We start from the raw sequence: 21,690 nt of genomic DNA, 5'->3' as shown, positions 1-21,690 counted from the left end.
CCCACAGCATTCTCCTGGAGAAACTGGCTGCTCATGGCTTGGACGGGCGTACGCTTCACTGGGTAAAAAACTGGCTAGACAGCCGGGCCCAGAGAGTTGTGGTGAATGGAGTTAAATCCAGTTGGCAGCCAGTCACGAGTGGTGTTCCCCAGGGCTCAGTACTGGGGCCAGTCCTGTTTAATATCTTTATCAACAATCTGGATGAGGGGATTGAGTGCACCCTCAGTAAGGACCTGGGGGTGTTGGTCAACAGCCAGCTGCATATGAGCCATCAGTGTGCCCAGGTGGCCAAGAGGGCCAATGGCATCCTGGCTTGTATCAGGAATAGTGTGGCCAGCAGGACTACGGCAGTGATCGCCCCCCTGTACTCAGCACTGGTGAGGCCGCACCTCGAGTACTGTGTTCAGTTTTGAGCCCCTCACTACAAGAAGGACATCGAGGTGCTGGAGCGTGTCCACAGAAGGGCAATAAAGTGGGTGAAGGGTGTGGAGCACAAGTCTTATGAGGAGCGGCTGAGGGAGCTGGGGTTGTTTAGCCTGGAGAAGAGGAGGCTGAGGGGAGACCTTATTGCTCTCTACAGCTACCTGACAGGAGGCTGTAGTGAGGTGGGGGTCGGTCTCTTCGCCCCAGTAACAAGCGATAGGACGAGAGGAAACGGCCTCAAGCTGCACCAGGGGAGGTTTAGGTTGGAGATTAGGAAAAACTTCTTCACTGAAAGAGTAGTCAGGCCCTGGCACAGGCTGCCCAGGGAAGTGGTTGAGTCCCCATCCCTGGAGGTATTTAAAAGAAGGGGAGATGTGGTACTTAGGGCCATGGTTTAGTGGTGGGCTTGGCAGTGCTGGGTTAATGGTTGGACTTGATGATCTTAAAGGTCTTTTCTAACCTAAACGATTCTATGATTGTATTCTATGATGCTATGAAAATAAAAATTATTCAATATTAATTTAGGGAAAATATTAGCGAAATACTATCATTATATTTTAATATTGCTTGTGTTTTCATACATTACCTTCGGAGCTCACAATAGATGGGTAAGACTGAGGTATGGCAGAGAAAAGAGAAGGCCATAGTTGGTATTGCATAAGCACTCTAAAATAGAAGAAAAACATCTTGTAGGTTGTTTGTTATTACAGATGGTTGGAAAAATATCTGGATGAATTCAGAATTCAGTTCAAGCATTGGAAGTCAGTGGAAAACTTTCCACATCAATGCTTTGAGAGAAATCTCCCCAACGCAGAATGGCATCTCTGAATCATTCCACCAAAAATGGACCTTTTCAACGAGTATCTCTTCAAGTGGTGGTCATAGCTTACTATTTCATGATCAGGAGAGGTCATGCTGTCTATAAGCCAACAACTGAAAGATTCTTATTTAGCTATATTGAGGTCAAGTACTTACATAAATAGAGTAGGATTTGCCCCAGAGTCAGTGTATCATTCATGAAATTTTCTAAGAAGTTTTCTAAATTCTAATATCCATAGCTACCTGTCAAATTACTGATTCCTTCATCCTGGCTTCACTATTTTCTCATTACTCTTTCACAAAAATCTGGATACTGCATCCAGAAAATATAACATGCCTTGGCATCTAAAGTTTTAAGATAGTTATACAATTAAAGTTGCAACCACACAATTAGTGGTATATTATTCCAAAAACTCGTAATAGAGAGATGAATCATCTAGTATAGCTTACTTCAACTGCCAAGTGGAATAAGCTGAACTATAACAAACACTTTTGGGCTGACACAATCAGGCCCATACTAGTAAAAATATGCCATTTTCTATTGATAAGGTTAAAATTAAAAAAGAAGTAGAGATGAGTCCCAAGATTCTTCAAAGCGCAAAAGGCCAGAATCTCACGGTAGATGTTTCTGGTCAAAGCAAAATTTCTTCTTTGATCTACAGATAACATTTGTCTCATGTTTGCATTGCCCAAGCTCCCCCCCCGCCTTTTTCTTGGGAGGGTGAGGGTGGATTTTGTTTTTTCAGACAAATGCAACCGTGTCCCTCCTCAACTCCACTACGTTACAGGCCTATCCCAGATTTATTCTTCTCTTTTTCCCTTCCTCTTCACCCCACAGAGACTGGAGTTCTACATGGTATTTCCTCTCCTGCAAGCCTTGATATGTGGTGACATGATTTAAATGCCACATTTAACAAATACCAGAGCTGGCATCCAATGACATGCACAAGATTGCATTAGGCCTGAAGAATTAGCATCAGGTAAGAAAAAACTAAGGTTAAGTCCAGGCAGTTTCAGGAAACCTGTTCTACCTCGCCAGGAACTAAAAGTGTGCATACAGCCAAGCAGCACTGACTTCCAGCTGAGGGCATATTAAGTTGGCTTGATCCAACTGCATCATGAGGCTGACCACTGTTGCATCTGGTATACTTTATACTTTGGTCATATTTGCAAAATGTTTTCATAAATGCTAACTTGGACAGCCAGCCTTCATTTAAAAAAGAAAGAGTGAGACTGCATAACACTTGGCAGCAGGTATAGGAAATATTTCAGCAGCCTATAACTAGTTTTACAGAAGGATAGCTTACCCCAGATAGAGTTTAAACCCCAATTCTTTAAAAACCACCACCTCCCTTTAAGTTCACGTATTGTTAATAGAGATTACCTCTTTTGAAAGATGAAAGAGCTTTGCTTTACAATCCTCGGTAGAATTTGAAACCTGGAAGACATACATGCAAAAAAATGGCATAATGAAAGAATAAGCCCAAACCACAGATATGAAACTTTTTAGTTTCTGTGATGATTAAGAAAAGAAGGAATTTAAATTACAAGTAATTCTGAAAGCGTTTATGTGAAAAAAGCATTACAGTTACTAATAAAATTAGAAGAACTTCAAATCAGCATGCACTTTACCTGTAAAGTCTCTATGGCACTCCTTAGAGGTAGTGGACAAGGGATCGACCATTTTTTTATCATAACCTGCAAAGACAGCATATTTAATGTATGAATCATACCCTAAAAAATCAGTTTAAATTTAGATATACGTAGCTAAAATATCAGACTGTTGATACTATGGGTGTAGCTCCCTGCTTTGTGTAAGTTAGCAGGCTTGACTGGTAGATAGTTAGGCCACAAGAAGGAAACTTGACAGAAAAACTTGTCAGTGCCATTCCATACAGCTGCTTACTATGCACAGCTGGCAGCCTTATGGCGTGCCTATCTGGAGGTGGTGAACTGAAATGAGCTCTGACATTAACTGAAATACAACCAGCACTCCACATTCACTCTCTCTGTGCTCCACACTAACTGCCTCCCGTACAGAATAGCTGCTGTTAGCTGTCCCAGGCTCTCTCCCTAAGTAGACAAGCCCTTAACAGAGATAGAGCAGAGCCTAGGGCTAATCTTAAAAGGCAGAAACATATGGTTTGGACTAGAAAGCAAAGGAAAAACAATAAATGCAATTATTGTCCCAGAATGTCATTGGCGCTTTAGCTACACCCTGCTGGTTAGGGACTGCCAAGTAACAGGGCTGAAAATCAAAGGGAAATTAAAATAAGAAATGTTACCTCCTTTTTCAGGAGCCTAGTTTAAAATGATAGTTGCACTGCTCTCCTCACCCTAATTAATTTCCCATTGTAGTTGCCTGGCTTTAGAGGTTATAATTCTTTTGAAGCCTACAGCAAATAATTAAAAACTTAATTAAAGACTCAGATTCATGAGAAGAATAACATGGAAGAGAGTGCTTCTCCTGGCTCAGAGAACTACTTTTTGCTTGCAGCCAAGTGGTGTTTCCCAGAGGATAAGGATTAGATGCTCCCTCTTGTCACCAGCGCCAGGAGAAGCAAACAACTGCTACCTCCAGACAAAATGCGGGGAACGGCAACTGCGGGTACACAGCATGCCGAGTCCATTGTGGCAACAACACGTCTTAAATTGCGTGACTAAGAACAACTCACAACAACTGAAGGTATGGAACTAGGCAGTAGCTTGCTCAACAGCAGTCTGCAAACTTTGTGAAAAAGGATTGTCAATGGAAATCCTCCTACCATGTTTCTGACACTAAACCGGCACTGCTTTGTACCAGGAGATCTGTTTTTACCTGCTTATTGATTGGCTAAACTGCCGCCTCCGTGCAATGTGAACTGCAACCTCACCTGAGGAAGGGTGTAAGAAGGGACAAGAACATGCTGCTAGTACATCAAGAAGTTCAACCGAAGCGGGAGCAAGGGAGAAGGAGGAAAGGACCAAACACTAAAATATAACTTGGGCCTGTAGCGTACATATATACGCATGACTGTCACATGGGTCACCCCTGCTTCATCTCCTTCTTGCACATTAAGCAGCGAGAAGCTCCGAGCCGAGACAGAGATGCAGACTGCTGCTGCAGCAGTACCACGACCATGGATGCACGGCTGGGCTACCTCCCCAAGAAGCCCAAGCTTGTTGGCTAGCTGAAGCCACTGATGAGGCTGAGCAAGAAGGCGAAGTATTTTTTCAAGGAGATCTCTGTGTATTTCAAGGCACCCAGACAGGAGAAATAAAGGGGACGCTTTGAAGGCTCCAAAGTAGAAGGCTTTGTGGGAACTCTGGCTAAGGCTGGAATAGGCTTCCCGAGCAGTGAAAAGGGGCATGAAGCTGAAGGGCAAGCTTGGAGGAAGGTACGGTGTGCCTGGCAGTGGTGGGGGCAGGCCTTCCTGCAAGCTAAAGAGCAAAGATATATATAAACATTGCAGAGGGAGGACAAGCCAAGCCAAACATAAAAAGGTGAAGAACATTTTTCTAATATGAAATCAATACAGATTAAGAACAGATTGAAATGGAAATAAAAGGAGACAAAATAAAACGCACTAGGTGCATTTAAAATCTGTAATTATATTTGCCCACCTGCTTCACTGTTCAAATCTGTTTGGGTTTCCAATTGTAGTCTACTCGGTATTTCTAATGAGGTCCCCCCGAAGAGGAAGAGATTTTTAAGCTGGCAGCACAGCGCAGTTAGCTGAGCAGTCACGCAGGCCGCACAGACAATCTTCCTCTGGCACTTTAAGCCTATTTCATACGAACGTTGTCTTTTGAGTGTAACAAACATTTGGTTTTAAGTGAAAAAACCCTAAAACCTAAAGAGAGACTCTAGTGGAAACAGGGTATTTTAAATCCACACCAAAAACACTGCTAAAAAAATAAAGTTAGAGGCTCAAAATGTTCTAATATTCTCAGTGATGTTGCTTTTTCGTATCCTGTGGAGGGAAAACAGGAATCCCTTTATTCCAGCAGTACTGACAGCACTCAGCCAAGAGAGGCTCTCTGTGCCTAACATCATTCATTACATATGGTAGGTTCCAAATCTGCATCACATTTTGTTCTGGGAACATAAACAACAAATTTAGAAAAATACCATCAGGAATCATTAACACTTTTGTTGAACAAGCTACCAATAGGGCTGTCTCCACAAAAAAAGAAAAATCTGTCTTTACTCTTCACCAATATTCAATCTAGCAAGAGGGGAGGCAATAAAAAGAAAAAAAAAAGCTTAATGATCGCATTTAATTTCTTTTCACTTAGGATTCAAGTCAGGAAAGTATTAAACAATCAGAAACCAAAGCGCTCAGGACCTCACAGAATCTGGCTTTGAATTAATAGTTACATATATTTGTTCTTCTCCCAGATCAGCTCATCTCAGTGTTTTCACTTTTTTCCAAGTGAGGACTCTAACCAGTATATTAGCCTTAAAGGAAGAGATGCCGACGCACAGAGAGGAGATACGGGACCTGCCAAAGCCCCACAGCAGAGCACAGAGGACAAAGAGCAGTCTCCAGACCTTTTGCTCCGTGCACTCACAGACCATACTGACCAAGACATATGTTGTCTATTGTACCTATCTTTTCTGCAGGCTGTACTAAAACTGCGGCTGAACAGATGGTATGCACTTGAAAATGCACAGAATTATTGTATATGCAAAATATAAATGTATTACTTCCATATGACTAACACAGTTTTCTTCTGGAACAAATTAAAACATATCTGCCATACAGAAATTAACATTGTGCAAACTAAACACCATTTCAACAGCACATATCACCCACTTCAAAGCATTAGATATGAAAACTAAACCGCAGTTAAGGCCTTTAAGTTTCAGTGCCTAAAGAAGTCAGAGAATATTCTGTGGAGAGTATTAGTTTTCTTTAAATACCCATAAATACCCATAACGGCTTTTAAAAATTTTGACCTCAGTTAGATTTACCGTAGCTGTTTCTTTGTCATTTAACAACAAAGAGTAAGCATACAAATTTAACCATTTCATAAGAAATCCAGTAGTCTGCATACTCCTTCATTAGTACTTCCTGCCTACTTTTTGATAGAGAATCAAAACTAAACTCGAGCTTAAATCATCCCAGCTTGACATGTCTGCACGCAAGTCGCGCTTACACGCCTTCCTTTTCTGAGGCCAGAATTGTTTTTGAAAGCACCCACCCATTACAACAGCTTTCTTCAGAGATGCATACACATTCCTGTTGGAACGCAGGAGCTGAGCTTGTTTTAAAACTCTTGGAAACAGCCAAAGGCCTATTTCAGCATTATAGTTAGTGCTTTTTCTTTTTTTTTTTTTTATTTTCTTTTAAGATAAATTTTAGGAGAGAGGTCAAAAGTTAAGGTAATTTATAAATATTACAAATGAATTTCCATTAGCTCTGGAGAGGCTGTAGCTGCTCCTCAGTGCTCAGCTTAGGAAGAATACTTCCCAAGGTCCTACAAACACTGCGGTTCTCCAGGGATACCCTCGGGAGATGTTTTGACAGCTTTGAAGTTTGGTTTTATCACATGGTTTAGTTCCTAATGGATTGCCTTGGTCTCCTGGATGGCATGTTTGTTCAACTTGCCTTCAACTCTGTTTATCCCTTTGTAAAACAGGTATTAAATGCAAGTCAATGCAAGCCAGGAAAACAGGGAAGAGGGGGAACGTTTTTCCGGGCTCCCAAATAAGATTCTTGTTTCTATACTTAGATGACAGAGTGCAAGTTGCTTGCTTGTACTACATATTACACATGTGCATGAACATAGTTTTTCCCTATAAAAAGAAAAATAGTGCAACTTAAGAGGCACATTTTCCCTCTTAGATCTGCCTAGCAGGTCTCACTTCTGGTATTTGGAAACGTCTACCTCACAGGGGCCTTGGGAGGGTGACCATCAGGGTCAAAAACCCGCATACGGCTCAGAGCAAAGAACTTTTCCTTTCAGCGGGAAAGAAGAATAAGGTCATTGACGTATTAATGAATCTTGTAAACTGCCTTAATGAAGTCCTAGTTTTCTTTGCCTTTTTTTGAACTCTGTCACTCCATTATACATGTAAATTTAATTTATTTGGAGTATATTAAATTTTCTTCTGCACTAGTTGCAGTAAGTAATAATTAGAAGCTAAGAAAACAGAATTCCATTCCACTACTAGTAGAGAAACAAAAGTATACGTGCCAGCTCCCTTCACCGCACCGTCAGCAAAACAAAAATATTGTTACATTTACCAGTCCAAAATATAATTATTTTAAATCTTTTCACATGCTTGAAAGTTCGTATACATTTCCATGCCTCAGCAAAACAAATGTAATCTGTCCAAACAAGCACATACTGAACTTAAGGAAAACTCTACATTTCACATAAAATGTTAAGGGGGGAGGGGAAGACAATTCATTTCAAAACAGGCTTATGAAAACATTCAAACAATAAGGAAAAAAACAGATAAGCTGTGCACAGATTTTTAACTTACCACAAGAGCAAAGTACACCATAAAGAAAAATGATAAACTACTTGTGTAGCCAAGAAAGCCTGTAAAATAACAGTAAAAATAAAAGAGAATTTATAAGGAAAGTGATCCTAATGTACAGCTAAAGCTTTACATTTTAGGCATGTTTTCTATTACAGTGCTTGGTATCTGGGGCTTAGGACTCAGAATAACAACATTCCAACTGCCTGTCACAGATCATTTATGTAGTTTTGTAGGGCAGAATTAGAACTGGCTTACCACTAATGGCACGCTGTAAGTAAATGCAGCTCTTTAATGTTCTGCTGTAAAGATTTTATTTTAGTATTGCAGACAAAATACTACTGCAACCCAAGTAATAGGTTAACTAGGCAGGGCTGGAAGGCAGAACACACTACAACAACTTAAGTAATCCCCCCCACCACCAGCCCCCTGCCAGTTAAAATAAATAAATAACCCATTAAGGTTTTAAAGTCTTCAATTGTAATTGCTACTAAAGTAGAATAATATTCGCTTCTCTCCTTTAATTACTCACCAATTTTAGGAAGAAGTGCAAGAGGAAAAACAATGCAGACTGAAGTAATCAGTAGCAGCAGTCTCCCATCAAGGTACCAAGACCTGTTGGAATATCAATTTATGACTGATACAAAGCTCAAGACTCCTAAAATATATGTTCTACTTTAAAACCGTGACCTTAGACAAAATAACCACTAGGACAAGAAAAATAATTTCCAGTCTCACGTGCTATTTACATGAATTTGTATTCCTAGTTTCTATATTGTGGTCTAAGACAGAGCTCCCAGATCACGAGGAAGCAGAGCACCATCCCGTAACGAACCGGCATTGCAGGCAAGGTTCCGTGGGCAAGTGCCTGCACGGATCAGAGGTCTCATGTGCGTGAAGTTGTTTCTCAGCAGCACAACATGCAAATCCCTGCCTTTATTCAAAGCAATGATCCGAGGGAAGGGTATTTCATACTCTACAGATTTCCAACAGAAGTACTTATATAGTACGCTACATATAGCGTGAATTGGATTACGTTGAGTTGCGTATTTACACAACTGGAAGAAACAGCAACATCAATTCCCACTTACTGCTGAACTTCCCTTCCAGTTTATTACTCCTCCATGACCTTAGTTCCTTACCATTTCCAAGAGGTGTGAAATAGAAAGCTAAGCTACCCAACCTATTTGTTTGGAAACTGAGTTTTATTTTCTAAACATACCAACTTTCTCTTCTGCCCAAGTTTCATTACACTTATCATCACAGCCTTCAAATAATAGAAGAAAACAGTAAGTAAATCAACTTCCAGTTAACTTGAAATGATGTTTGCTGTCCAGAGGTGATAGAAGAAAGAACAGCAATAAAGAGAAGTTTCTTTTCTTTAACTTTGCACAAAGCGATCACTCATTCTTTGCATACATCCATGCAAAAACTAAAGGACAGAATGGATGGAAATTATGCAAATGAAATCTGCTATAATGTTTATACATAAAACTATACATATAAAAAAAGCATTGTAGAGGCATATGAAGTCTTAATGCATGTAAAATCTATTCAAAGTATCAAAATCTCATCTCCAAGCTGACAAAAGTACAGATGTACAAGTTGTTAAGAAACAGAAACATCTTGAGGGTGGCTCCCCCTAACTTGGTAATAGCCATATCCTGTACTGATAAACATCTTGCACATCAGCCTCCGACTTTACTACCTATAAACACCTTGGCCTTTGACCTTCAAGTTTATTTCGTCCAGGATATGGTTAGCACCTAATAAACAGGCAGCACCTCAAGTTATCATAAGGAAAGTAGCATAACACCTGTGTTAAAGAAAAATTACCATATACACATATTCACTACTGTCATACATCATGGACAACCACTTCTGTCACTCGTTTGAAAAAATTTGTAATGTAAATGAACAGAGAAATTTCAAGGTCGAAGGCCATATCAAAAATCGAAGTAACCCTTAAGTAATGTCGTCTATATTAAAAATTACTCAAAATACATCACTCTTCAAAAAAATGTATTACTAGCCTAGGTCTGCTACTGCTACAGCGAAAAAGCGATTTTGCCAAGATCAGCTCCCTGCTGTAGTATTCTTCATGTTGTTAACATTCAGCATTCACGTATTTTTAAACTTTTTCTTTCTTTCTAGCATGGTGGATGTTCAGATTAGGAGGAACAGCGTCATAGCATCAGGCAAAGGTACAATGAATGCTGCACCACGTGTACACGTGGGACCTCTGCTTTAGGTCTCCCTGTTCTAAGCACGCAGCAAATCCACAGTTGCCGTCGTAGCTCACAAGCTCAGCAGGCCAGAGAAAACGTTATTTTGGTTACTTTATGGTAAAAGAAAAAACATTTTGGGGGGAAAGAGAGAGGAAAATTGCATTGAGATGATGGGAAGGAGAAAAAACAATTTTGTAAACTGCTTAATTTTGGAATACCAATTCCTTTATAGAAAAAGATCTCAAACGACTGGATACTGGACCATTTACTGGTTATCAAAAAATGTGTCCATTTTTTCCCCAAAATACTGTTGTAGAAATATGCTTATTTTCCAAAGGCAGAATAAATGTTTTGATATTGCCTTTAAAATCAGTTTGATCTGCAAATTTAATCCTGTATGATAAACGTGTTCCAAGTATGAAATAGGGAATATAAATCCTTGACTCTACTGAAAATGCATTGGCATGCAGATGTTCCTCCTCCCTCCCCCATATTTTAACTAAAAGCAGACATTTATAAATCGCTTTAATTTCATTCCTGAATGCAACAGGACAAGAGATTCATATGTTCTAAATTAGGCTCTTACTCTCAGTCCATATCAATTATATAACACACAAGCAAGACAACTTAATTGCATCAATCATATCCTCCTGACAGGGTCATTAAACGTTAACAGAGAGCTCACAAATTACAACTTTTTAACACAATCCTCATTTGAAACTATGTTCACGTCCTCAAAACTTATGTGGAATTCTGGTTACGCAGATAGAGCGAAACATCTCAACCTGCATTTAACAAGTGCTCATAATGTATGTTTTTGGTTTTTAATAAAGAGATGAAGATGTAACACACGCTGGCTCTGAGCCTTTCAAACACATGCACACCTGCTAACCTTTATCTATAAAAATAATTCAATGCGCAAAACATTCGTTAAATGGCTTTCCCAGAAGCATGCTTTGGGATGGTACATGCGTATAAAATATTTTTCACGGGTAGTTTAACTGACACTTTTGATACAATCTAACTACAGTTAAAGATAAATTCCCCACCTGAATGAAAGGGTATCAGATGCTATGATGACTTAACAAAAACAGAACAGTCGTGCGACCACATCTGGAAACAAGTGGTCCAGTTAAAACAGTTTAATCAAACTAGTCAGTATTTATGCCCTTTGCATAAATAAGTTGCTACTTAGGCTTGATATTTGACTACCTAGTTCTGTTGAATAATTTCCTACAATTTAAAAACTCTGTTAGTAAAAAAACTGCTCTCAGCATCTGCAAAGAAATACACAGAAACAAAAGATTACGATCTACCATGGCAATTAATATGGCAAAATACATGAAATATAGATGTAGGCATACAGAGAAGGTCGGCTGTGTGCGTGCACCTGGAATACTGCTTGACCACTGCATTTGAAATATATGCTTGGGCAAAGAACAGAGGAGTCGAATTGTGGCAAATAAACGTTTATCAATGGAAGAGCTCCCAGTAAGGGGCAGAAACAGGCCAAGACTCAGGCTGACAACCACCTTACCGCTTCAGCTGTGGTTAGTATGCCTAGGGACAATTTTAGCTCTTTCTAAATGCAAAATTGAACTTCACTCCCATCTCAAGCTGTAATTTCAACTAAGGAAGAAGCGTGGCTGGTGGCATTGCTGACAGCGCACTGAGAGCTACCGTGGCTCAGATGATTTGTAATAACCACTTCAACCGCCGCAACCTGTCTGCGTGTTCACCAGCGTTCGCAGCCACAAGATCTGCACTAGGACCTTGAGAAACAGCTAAAGCTGGTGGGAGTGTTATCAAATAGGCAGCTTAATAAATAAAGTTGTTTATAGTGCCTTGTTTAGACAGAACAATCCTTTGGGCAGTATGCACGCATGCGGGACCTCCGGATTCTACCTATTATGAGTTTTCAGAAGGTGTTTGTCGAACAATATATCTTTGTTGGGAAAAGTCACTTTGCATAAACAGAGCCGACATAAAATTAAAAACAGTAGTAAGCGATGTTATATGCTAAATTTGGGGACAGACAGGCTGGAACACACATGCAGCAGGTACAGTAGCAGGCTCAACGCCACTGCGTATGAAGAATGGAGTTAAAAGTACAATCTTGAAGGAGAAGGTGATAGCACCCAAATGGAAAGCTGATGATAATCACAGCTGGAAAAGATACATTAGCAGATTAAAATTACATATACACATAAAACAGAACAGTTGACAAAAAAAAAAAAAAGCCCCTTACTAAAAACATATTATTGCAAGGGCAGGAGGGCAGAAAGACAGAAAGCAGGATTATGACCACACTTCATTTCTCAAAATGTTCGTTATAAAATGGAAAAGTTACAAATGACAAAACATAAAATGACCTAAAGTACCTTTTAAAAAACTAATTTTGAACTTAAAATTCGCCCACAACGTCCAGGAATAATACAAGCATCACACAGCATTGAGACAATTTCACCACCTTTCAATCCAGAGAAAGTTTTGAGCTCAAAACAATCTGAAAATAGCAGTTTGGAAAAACAGCCGTAACACAATCTAAGGTACACTGTTATGAATGACAGCAGCGCTGGAACAAGCTGAACAAGACATTTCGGTGCTGAAGCTGCAATGTTTGTCTTAGCACAGGCACAGATTTCTCGCAACAGTTCTGATAGAAATCTGAGGGACACACTCTTTACATACAGACTTATAGCTCAATTGCGAAGAGCAATTTCTTTACTGGGAGCCAAGTTACGGAATTATAAACCAAGCTGGGAAACCTGGCATTTTTCCCAAGACAAGCCCAATTACTGGAGCAAGACAACAAAATATTTAAATTTAAATGTCTGCCATTTTTTGTACTGTGGTTTTGAAATACGGGAAGTGATAACATGACAGCAGTTTAAATGTTTCTCCTCCTCTCCCTCCTGACCCCTCCTGCTTCCCCTTTTAAATTTTTACAGAAGGGAGATTTCTGTAGATGGAGTTTTGCCACTGACTTTAAGGTCGTCTGATGGGAAATTGCTATGAGGAAAGAATCACGCTCTGTGTGTGTGCTGCAGAAGGCTTGCACATGCCAAATACATTTCATATTCCAAGAACTCCTGTAAATAACTAATTTTTTTAGCATGTGAGATCAGAGGGACGTGTCAGTACCCATCTCCTTCACCAGTTCTGAACCACTTTCTTCTTCAAGACAAATACAGAATGTACGAAGCGTTTTTCCTTACCCGCTCTCGTCTCCACTTAAGAACCCCGCAACAGCACCGGGAAGTTCAGACTTAACAATTAAAAGATAAGATGACATGGCTGCAAACAGAAGCACAACAGATTTAGTAGAGGAATACCAGTATCTCTGGTTGTAACAATTAGCACGACTTAACCAGTGTCGCTACAACTGAAACATCTCAGCTATATATTAGACACCATGGCACCAGAATCAGAATTTATTTTCTTGTATACGTCCTTTAAAAATAGCTGCAAATCCCTGAGTATTGTACTGATGTTAGCTAATGCCTCCAAAGAGACTGTTACGATGTGAGTCCTGAAACAAGGAAAACATAATCCAAAGGACTAAAAAGCAAAACAATATAAAATATAGGCCTGACCTTTTACCTGGGAATACAGACCTACAGGCTTCAGACAGACCACAAGGCTGCAGCACTTCTCCTGCCTCTTTACTCTTTGTAAGACATTGTTAAGGAGGAGAGTAAATACCCAGATTTGTTTCTATCAATGCAATGGGTTGGTTTTGTTTTTTGTTTTTTTTTTTTTTTTAAAGACTCAGGTTTTACTGTTGCACTAAATAAATCTATGACAGAAACTTAAAGACAAGAATAGGACTTGAAAGGTTCTTTATATACTGGATGGTTTGGCCCTCGGAGGCAAGAGGATTATCAGTAACAGATCTCCGCTTCTTATGCTAAACCCGCCACCAAGAAGATCCCAACAACTACATAAAGTGCAAAACTTCTACAGAACTGCGAATCAGAAGAGAAATTGTTAGCTACTCTTACAGGAATGTCAGCTTGAAATTAAGCATTTATAATTCTGTTCAGAAGAAAGCAACGATGCATATGCATAAATCCAAAAGCTGCTTCACTGTATCACTTTTCTCCTTTACTATATAAAACGACGAGGCATAAATGAGAGGTTTTTTAAATTACAACTTATGCTAACCTGATACCTTCACATACTGATCATGTAATTTTTTTTCTTTTACATAAGCAGCAAGTATTTATATGAATCAAAAAACAGCAGGGAATAACTCAGAAAAAATCAAGCTTTACAAACAGCTTCAACAAATATCAAAGCCTACATGAAACTAATTTCTATCTTTCAGCAGCAAATAATTTTAGTAACGTGCTGACAAAAGTTTAGTTACATTTAAAGCTTGATAAAAATTCATCTGTTGTATTCAAATTTTACTGTTCTGTATTTATTAATTCTTTAGACTTTTACCATGGTGTATTTATTAATGCTTTAAAAATTAAAACATAAATTTTAAAAAGGCAAACCAGAAAACTTCCATAAGCTGATTTTTTAATAAGTTTGTGGGTTTTTTTTAAAGGAATGTTTTGAACCTGAAAAGAACGTGTGGACTCAGACACTGCTCCACTACAGCAGTTAATGTTAAATTTTGGGGAAAGGTAATGTGGTCTCTATAAAGAGAGCGAATTCTGTTAATACAAAGTGACATCTACCTACCGCAAGGTTAAATTAAAACCATTTGGTAGGTCACTAAATAAGGAAATATTCACTTCTTTGTAATTAAAAGCTCTTGTTTTTTCCAACATTCAAGTGTATTTGCCTGTTGACACGTAGCTGTTGATTGTGTCTGGTGAGGTATTTATCTGCTGTCCTGATTTTACTCTCCTATTTGCATACAACAGAATGTAGATTCAACCACAGAGAACCTTACAGCATGCATAATTTCTAAATCACCAGAATTTGTAAGTAAATTAACATAATTTCTCATGCTAAGCTACAGGCAGATGCGTATTTCACCCTAAGCAAAGACAGATTTTTTTTAAAAATGGGGGGCGGGGGGGAATTCCTCTAAATTATAATTCAACTTTATTTATCCACTAGCCTTCTTTCTTGTATTATACAATACTTCATACACAAGCAAGTCAGAATTTTCATATATTCGTCCTTCAGAAAGACTTCAAAATTACTTCTTTTGCAGCCTCAGCTGCAGAAAGCTTCAAATTAATTTCCAGATCAGGTTTCCTCCTAATATGCAATCTGTCACTCTTCCCTTGCATTCCTATTAGCCTCTGGCTAATCATTTGATCACTTACCCTTTGTTGTGCGCTTACTCTTTGTTTTTAAAAGAGGGGTCCTATTTCACTGAATTCCACTCCTAAGCAGGGAACCAATCATGCACCAAGAAACTTGCACATGCTAAACATTTGTATGCATCTTTCTTCCTTTCCCTGGGCATATGGGAAACAACCTCACATAGTAGGACTTCCACCCCCCCACCCCCCCCAGTTTATATTCTCTTGTTTGTTCTAGAAGTCGAAGAAAATAATTAATTTTATTTATATCCTGATGCTTAGATAAGACGATGAATCTTGTATGTATACCTGAGCAGGATGCCCATGCTAAAAACAGTTCAAAAAGTCAAATCCTGCTTTTTCTTCACTTAGAAACACAGTTGTAATTCTCCTCATGAGCAACAGCTCCTTGTAGCTTTACTCAGCGTGAAAGAAGAGATACTAACCACTGTCTAACTCTGAAACACACTACAGAGTGAGCAAAGGACATTGTTTGTTTTTTAAAGCTGAAAGCAAAACAGCAAAGTGTCTTCAAAAAGGGCATAGCAACTTGAAAAAATTATCTCAAGCAGGAACACAGTGCATACAGTATGACAGACAAAGTCATGTATCCTTTGCTCCAAGTAAGAAACTTTACTTCGCTCCCCCGTCGCCCACCACGACCAAAGGCATGTCAAGTTATATCGTACAAATGAAATGTCAGCTATCCTTGGCAGTCTTAATGTATAACGGAAGGAAGAGATTACACAGTCACAAGGCTGAACTGTGACACAAGTGAACACAACAAAAAGCGTACCTTGTGCTTTGATTTATTCCACTTTTGAAGTATTGACTTCCTCTGTCAGTCTGAAAATACTTCAAATGTTTTAACGGCAAACTTTTAAGGCACCTTTTATCACATACAAAAATTGCAATAAACATACATTCATCTTTAGAAGTCAACTGTTCAAAAAAAATTACCAAATGTCAGAAGCAACATTCCCTTCAGAGTTCACCCCCCTTGCATGCACATAGCATGGGAGAGCAGAACTTACTGCTCTCACAAGCCAGTCTCATCCCCTAAATTAAAAAAGAATGTTATGTTTTCTTCGTGTCACCTTCTCTTTGCAACATGAGACATCTATCTCATATCATCTACCATGAGACAGGTTTCCTGCAGAATGAACGGTGCACAATGATGTAGTTTGAAGCTTTAGCAATATGCAGATGCACGAGTGCTGAAATATAACCGTGTGAGCAACCTTCACACAGTCGCTGCTTAATTTTTAGGTCCTACATTTGCATATATTATGTTGTATTTAAATAATTTTCAGTATGCACCAAGAGGTACCTGATGGAAAACTAAGCAGGTTTGAACTTCTCAACAGGCCTTGACACAGAAATACCACAGAACAGTATTCAGCAGAAATCAAAATTATATTACTACTTTATTACTCGATAGGCTTACCACTGCCTTGAAAGCAGCAAATTACATTCATAAATACATATCACTTTGCCATGTTCTGAAAACTTGCTATTAGCTCTTTGATAGAAAAAAAAGGTTTGTAAAATATAAAATAGGGTACTTGCTTTACGCTTTCATTATTATAACCTGTAATGCCACCATGAGATATAGCTCTCTATAAATACACATACCATGCATACAGTATTCAGAATGTCCTTTTTGTGCTACAATATTGTTTAACGCTGAGCACATGTGCTCCAACCTGAAAAAAATTAGTTGCTGGAGAAAAGCGAAACCAAGGCTATGTTTTTAAAACAGTCCTCAAAATACCTCTTCTGAGGTGGCCCAATCCTAAAATCAAATATGTGAGTGGCTTTTTGGTTACCGGAAAAGGAAGCGTAACTTTTTCTTATTATCCTACCCAAAAAAGATCAGTTGCTGAAGTCCACAGCAATGATGCAAGAGAATATGTACATTAAACTTATGTGTAAACATATAATTTATTTCTTCCTTAGAAAATGGCTGGTGATAAATCCTTTCAAATCACTTTATTGAAGGGACTGAATCTAACTCCTCTGGTTAGTTTTTCCTAATCTACCACTGTAGCTGTTCATATTAGGGCGCTATAAAGATGTCTTATGTTATTAAGCACTGTGCAAAAATGGAACCAAGCTGCCCTCCCAACTTCACGCAGGAGAAGGCAGGGGGCTGGGGAAAAATAGGCTGTATCAGTACAGCCACACTGCCTCTTCGGCTCATACCTAAAGAAAACGGGTGCTGATTTGGGAGTCAGGACAAGTAGACAGAGCAACCTTGATTCTCATCTGGGGGAACACCAGACAACACAGAGATTCCTCCCAAATACCTACAGATAATGACGATAAATAAAAATACTTGTAACTCGCATCCCCTAAAGAGTTCAGTCGCTAAGATCCCTATTTTTCCCCCAAGTACTGAAAAGATTAGAGGCTGAAAGGCAGAAATAGCAGAATAAACACTACCAGTCACTGCAGACCCCAGACCAGCCGAGCTGCATCTTTCACAGCAACAGCATGTGAGCAACCCCTTTGGGCTTGCGTCTCCCTTTGCCGGTACAGAGGTGGTTTAAAATCGAACCTGTCCTAATCCGAACAACGTGACCAAGTTAAAAAGGAAAGCAGGGGAGGATTTCAAGAAAGAAAGTGAAACTAGAGAGGATTTGGGGCAAGCTCCCATTTTTCCTCTCAAAGAATTAGAATGGAACAGCAAGATAGTAAGCACTTCAGTATCGCATTGAGCTCCTCGTAAGTAATTCGAATCGTGGAAACATCAGGAATGATGCATGGATGCCACGGAGAACCATCAACTATTTTAGCCCTCACATTATATGGCCTTAAGAGCATGCTCTTTTGTTTTCATTTTGCAGTGAATCCCCCACATATTCAATTTTAAGAAGTCTCCCAATTACGTGACATAGTGTTTTTAATATTTCCTCTTAGTGGAAGCTTAAAAACCGAAAAAATTTGTTGGGATAATTTGTTTGTTTTTAAATACAGATGTAGACTGGAGCGTGTGAAAGGAGATGTGATGCTTGTTCACATGGAAAAGTTCTGAAAACAGAAACAGGTTGCCAACTTCTTTGCTAGTCTTCGTGTTACGGACATTCATCCCGATGAATTTCCAAACCCCTGCTTCCCTTTCCTTCTAACTTTAGCTTTTATCTGAATTACTCTGGAACTTATCTATGGCAAGCTTTAAAAAAAAAAAAAAAAAAAAAAAGTTCTTCTTATCCCACAGGGAACACGTGGGCAGCAGATTTATTTTGGTAAAACTTCATTAGTTTAATTGTATTTATACAGTTATGCTAGTAAAACTGAAATGTTTTCTACATAGCTCATCATATACTCCATTCTTAAGTATAGCTGCAGGTCAGGATTTTTGTTGGATTTTTTATTTAAAGCAGGCTTAAATACTCTTTACAGTATCAAACCTTCCAACCACCATTCACTGCAATACAAAAACAAGAGCATGGGTCATCAATTGTTAAATTAGTACAGGAGCTGACAAACCTGCCCCTAATTAAGGCAGCTCTGCACTGGAAATCCTCACTTTGAATCAGTAAGGATAATTAGGCTTTCAGGTCAAAAGCAGACGGCACTGTGAAAACAAACATTCAAGTTTGTTTGAAAACAGAATTAGATTTCCCATACTTAAAGGAAGCTCAGTAATTTCTTAAGGTATTAACGATGCAGGTCCCAGCACGTAACAAGCTGTATTTTATTCTTCCATGATTTGCACCATTCATTTATTTTCAAAGTTTGTAGAGTATTGTACTCTGAATACAAAAAGAAGGGTACTCCCACCCACCTCCTATTCTCAAAAAAATATTTGCTCCATTTAAATTCGAGACAAATTTTGTAGACACTTTTAAAACTAAATTTCAGAACGGATGAACTCTGGGGGAAAAATGATAATTTGCAAAACAAAAATGCCCAATTAACTTGGTAAGAAAAGGTAGTTTTGTTTTCAGGGTTTTTTAATCCATGCACAGCATTTGTAAGTACTGACACACAGAGAACGCACATATACCCCCCTCCCCAAGCAAATTCAGAAGTTAAATATTTCCTTGTTTACCTCACAAAAAAAAGAGGAGGGGGAAGGAATAAAGCCGGAGAAGGCTGGAGGTGCCCGGGCCGTGCGAGGCCAGGCGAGGCCAGCAGATGGTGGTGCGGGAGCACCGCTGGGGCTCGGCTCGGCTCTGCTCCGCTCGCCAGCCACCGGCCAACGCTGGCCACCGGCCCCCACTGGCCACCGGCCCCATCGCCCGCGCGCTCTCCCCGTTATTTAAATAGATGCTTTTTCCAGGGGTTACGCCTCTGGATTTACTTCGGGAAGCTTGAAAAGTATGAACTCTCCAAATGTAAATACATATTTAGCATGGATAACGTACACAGCAAGGTTTCTGTGTATTGTCCATCACCCTGAACTGAAGGGAGAACCGGATCTCCCATCAGCACTAATCCTGTAACTGCTAGTCGCTGCCTGTAGCAGTCAGGCAGAGCCGAGGATAAAACAGCGCTCCAGGGATACGGAACAGTCTTTTTTCCTCATTCCTTATTCTCCCAAAGAAGAAAAACGTGTACCTTTGAGGACACGTTAATTGCAGAATATTGAAAGAAAATCTGCAAGCACCAGTTACAGAAATTACACTTAATTAAACTGTATTTATACTAGAAAGCAAATAATTCTTTGTAAAATTAAGATAGCTGTCTGGAAAGCTTAGTTCCAACGGGTGACTGCAACGATCATTTGGGGACAAGCCAAGACAGGCTAGCTACTCATACTGATCCTCAGCACGAGAATTCCCCTGTGTATCTCAGCCTATCGAAAGAAATTGAAAAAATACGAAAAGTCTGCTGCAAAAAAATCTTCATACAGACCACCTCCGATACATGGCTGTACTGCAGGTTCTACGGTTGCACTTAATCCCACTGCTAATAAATTTTAAATAATTAAACTCATGCCCTCAGCAGTTTCAATTTTTGTTTCTGTGTATCACAGCTACCAGGCCCTCTGGGACCGGTCCCATCTCCCTGCAGCGGTGACCTTCAGCTGATACCAGCCCGCAGCCCAGGGAAGTATGCTGTAAAACTCTCCGCATGCTTCCTGCTAGACCTCAATGCTGAAGATTTGTTAGTGTTGGCAACAGCCTGAGAGCCGCTCTTGTGCAATACTTTATTGTGTTTGTCTCCATTTTTCCACCAGCCTTGCTAAAATAATTCCTTCTCTAACTTCACGACATATGCTTTAAGATTCCTACCGATTTTCTCTGAGACACATGGCTGTGGACTGTCCTCCTTTTCAGTCACATCCGCAGAGAGGACAATTCCAGGAGGAGAAATTCCTGTCTTACTTTCCCCCCTTTTGGAAAGCATCTAGGAAGCTCGCAGAAGTTGCCGGGCGGGAGAGGGGGAAGGGCTGCCTGATGCCGAGCCACGGCTTTGGCCCACTGTGCCTCATCCATCACTTCCTAGAAGCACAAGGCTATTAAAACAATAGCGGGGACGCCGTCCAACTCCAGGCGCTCCTGGGAAGGATTACATAAAGAGCCAGCAGAGCCATGGCGCTTAGCCTTTTCCATAGCAGCCTCCCTCGCTCCTTCTACACCTCCAGGCGTGCGACTGCCCCAAGGGCCCTCTCTCATCTCGGAGGGCACGTGGCAAGGTCTGAAATCCCTCAAGGTCTTCCTCCAAATGTCCATTTCTTGCCTGCCAGGTAGAAGATCGCTCCACTTAAAGACGTGGGGTGAAAGGAAAGGGTCGGGAGAAATGGGTGAGCAAAATAACAGCCTGGTAGCCTGCAATCTGATAGTTTCCTTTCTAGTATCCACTTTGCAACCCCACAGACACACGAACCGGCTCTTTCAAGAACAAGGCAGTTCCCATGTAACTAATCACTAGTTATTTAGATTAAAGGGCTGCTGGATTGGGCCAAAATACTGCCAAATAGGACAATATAAAAATGAGTAGCTCTGGCCATCCCATTCAACCTTTTGGTTTCACTTTATATAACAAGTACCTATATTGCAAGAACAAGTACATATTGATATAAGGAAAGCTAAGCAAATATTCTCAGAGTTTAATTACTCTGAGCTAAGAATTTGTACATGCTCTGTAAAGTCTTTAAGTCAACGTATTTAAGATAACCCTAATTTACATTTGGATATTGCGAAGTTAACGCATTCTCCTGATGCATCCTTAGTTAATCCTTGGTACTTAAATGGATTTTTGTATTTGATTTGTGTTGCTTGGATTAACATAAAGCGTTCCAAGAGATGATTAAAAATCTGCAGGAAAGTTGAGCACTCATGTTAGATACACATGTTAAAATTCCAAGCAATGTACTTGAAATCAAATTTTTTTCACCTTTTAAATTCCAAATTTGACCAACCAGTGCTTTCCTGTGGCTGTACAAAAATCTTTTTCTTTTCCTTCGGGTATCCTGCTAGTAGAAAAATCAACTCCCCTATCTACACAAATCAGTAAGTGTATGCAA

General features: G+C 39.7%; 1 protein-coding gene across 2 annotated transcripts in view; it reads right to left on the bottom strand.

The window, feature by feature from the left end:
• SLC38A6 (solute carrier family 38 member 6) overlaps positions 1-21,690 on the bottom strand; it is a gene marked incomplete at its 5' end in the record, with an annotated part of 42,043 nt that overhangs the window by 8,486 nt on the left and 11,867 nt on the right. For both annotated transcript variants that reach the window (XM_082318940.1, XM_082318941.1), the window contains 6 exons: positions 1,010-1,089; positions 2,627-2,680; positions 2,875-2,940; positions 7,718-7,776; positions 8,247-8,329; positions 13,161-13,239. In XM_082318940.1, the coding sequence (XP_082175066.1) occupies positions 1,010-1,089; positions 2,627-2,680; positions 2,875-2,940; positions 7,718-7,776; positions 8,247-8,329; positions 13,161-13,239 (421 nt within the window). The remainder of the gene's footprint in view (positions 1-1,009; positions 1,090-2,626; positions 2,681-2,874; positions 2,941-7,717; positions 7,777-8,246; positions 8,330-13,160; positions 13,240-21,690) is intronic.

This window comes from Platalea leucorodia (assembly GCF_965183815.1).
Source record: "Platalea leucorodia genome assembly, chromosome: 7".
Classification (NCBI taxonomy): Eukaryota; Metazoa; Chordata; class Aves; order Pelecaniformes; family Threskiornithidae; genus Platalea; species Platalea leucorodia.
Note: the sequence above shows the minus strand (reverse complement) of the source record. Positions and strands in the feature narration are given on the sequence as shown.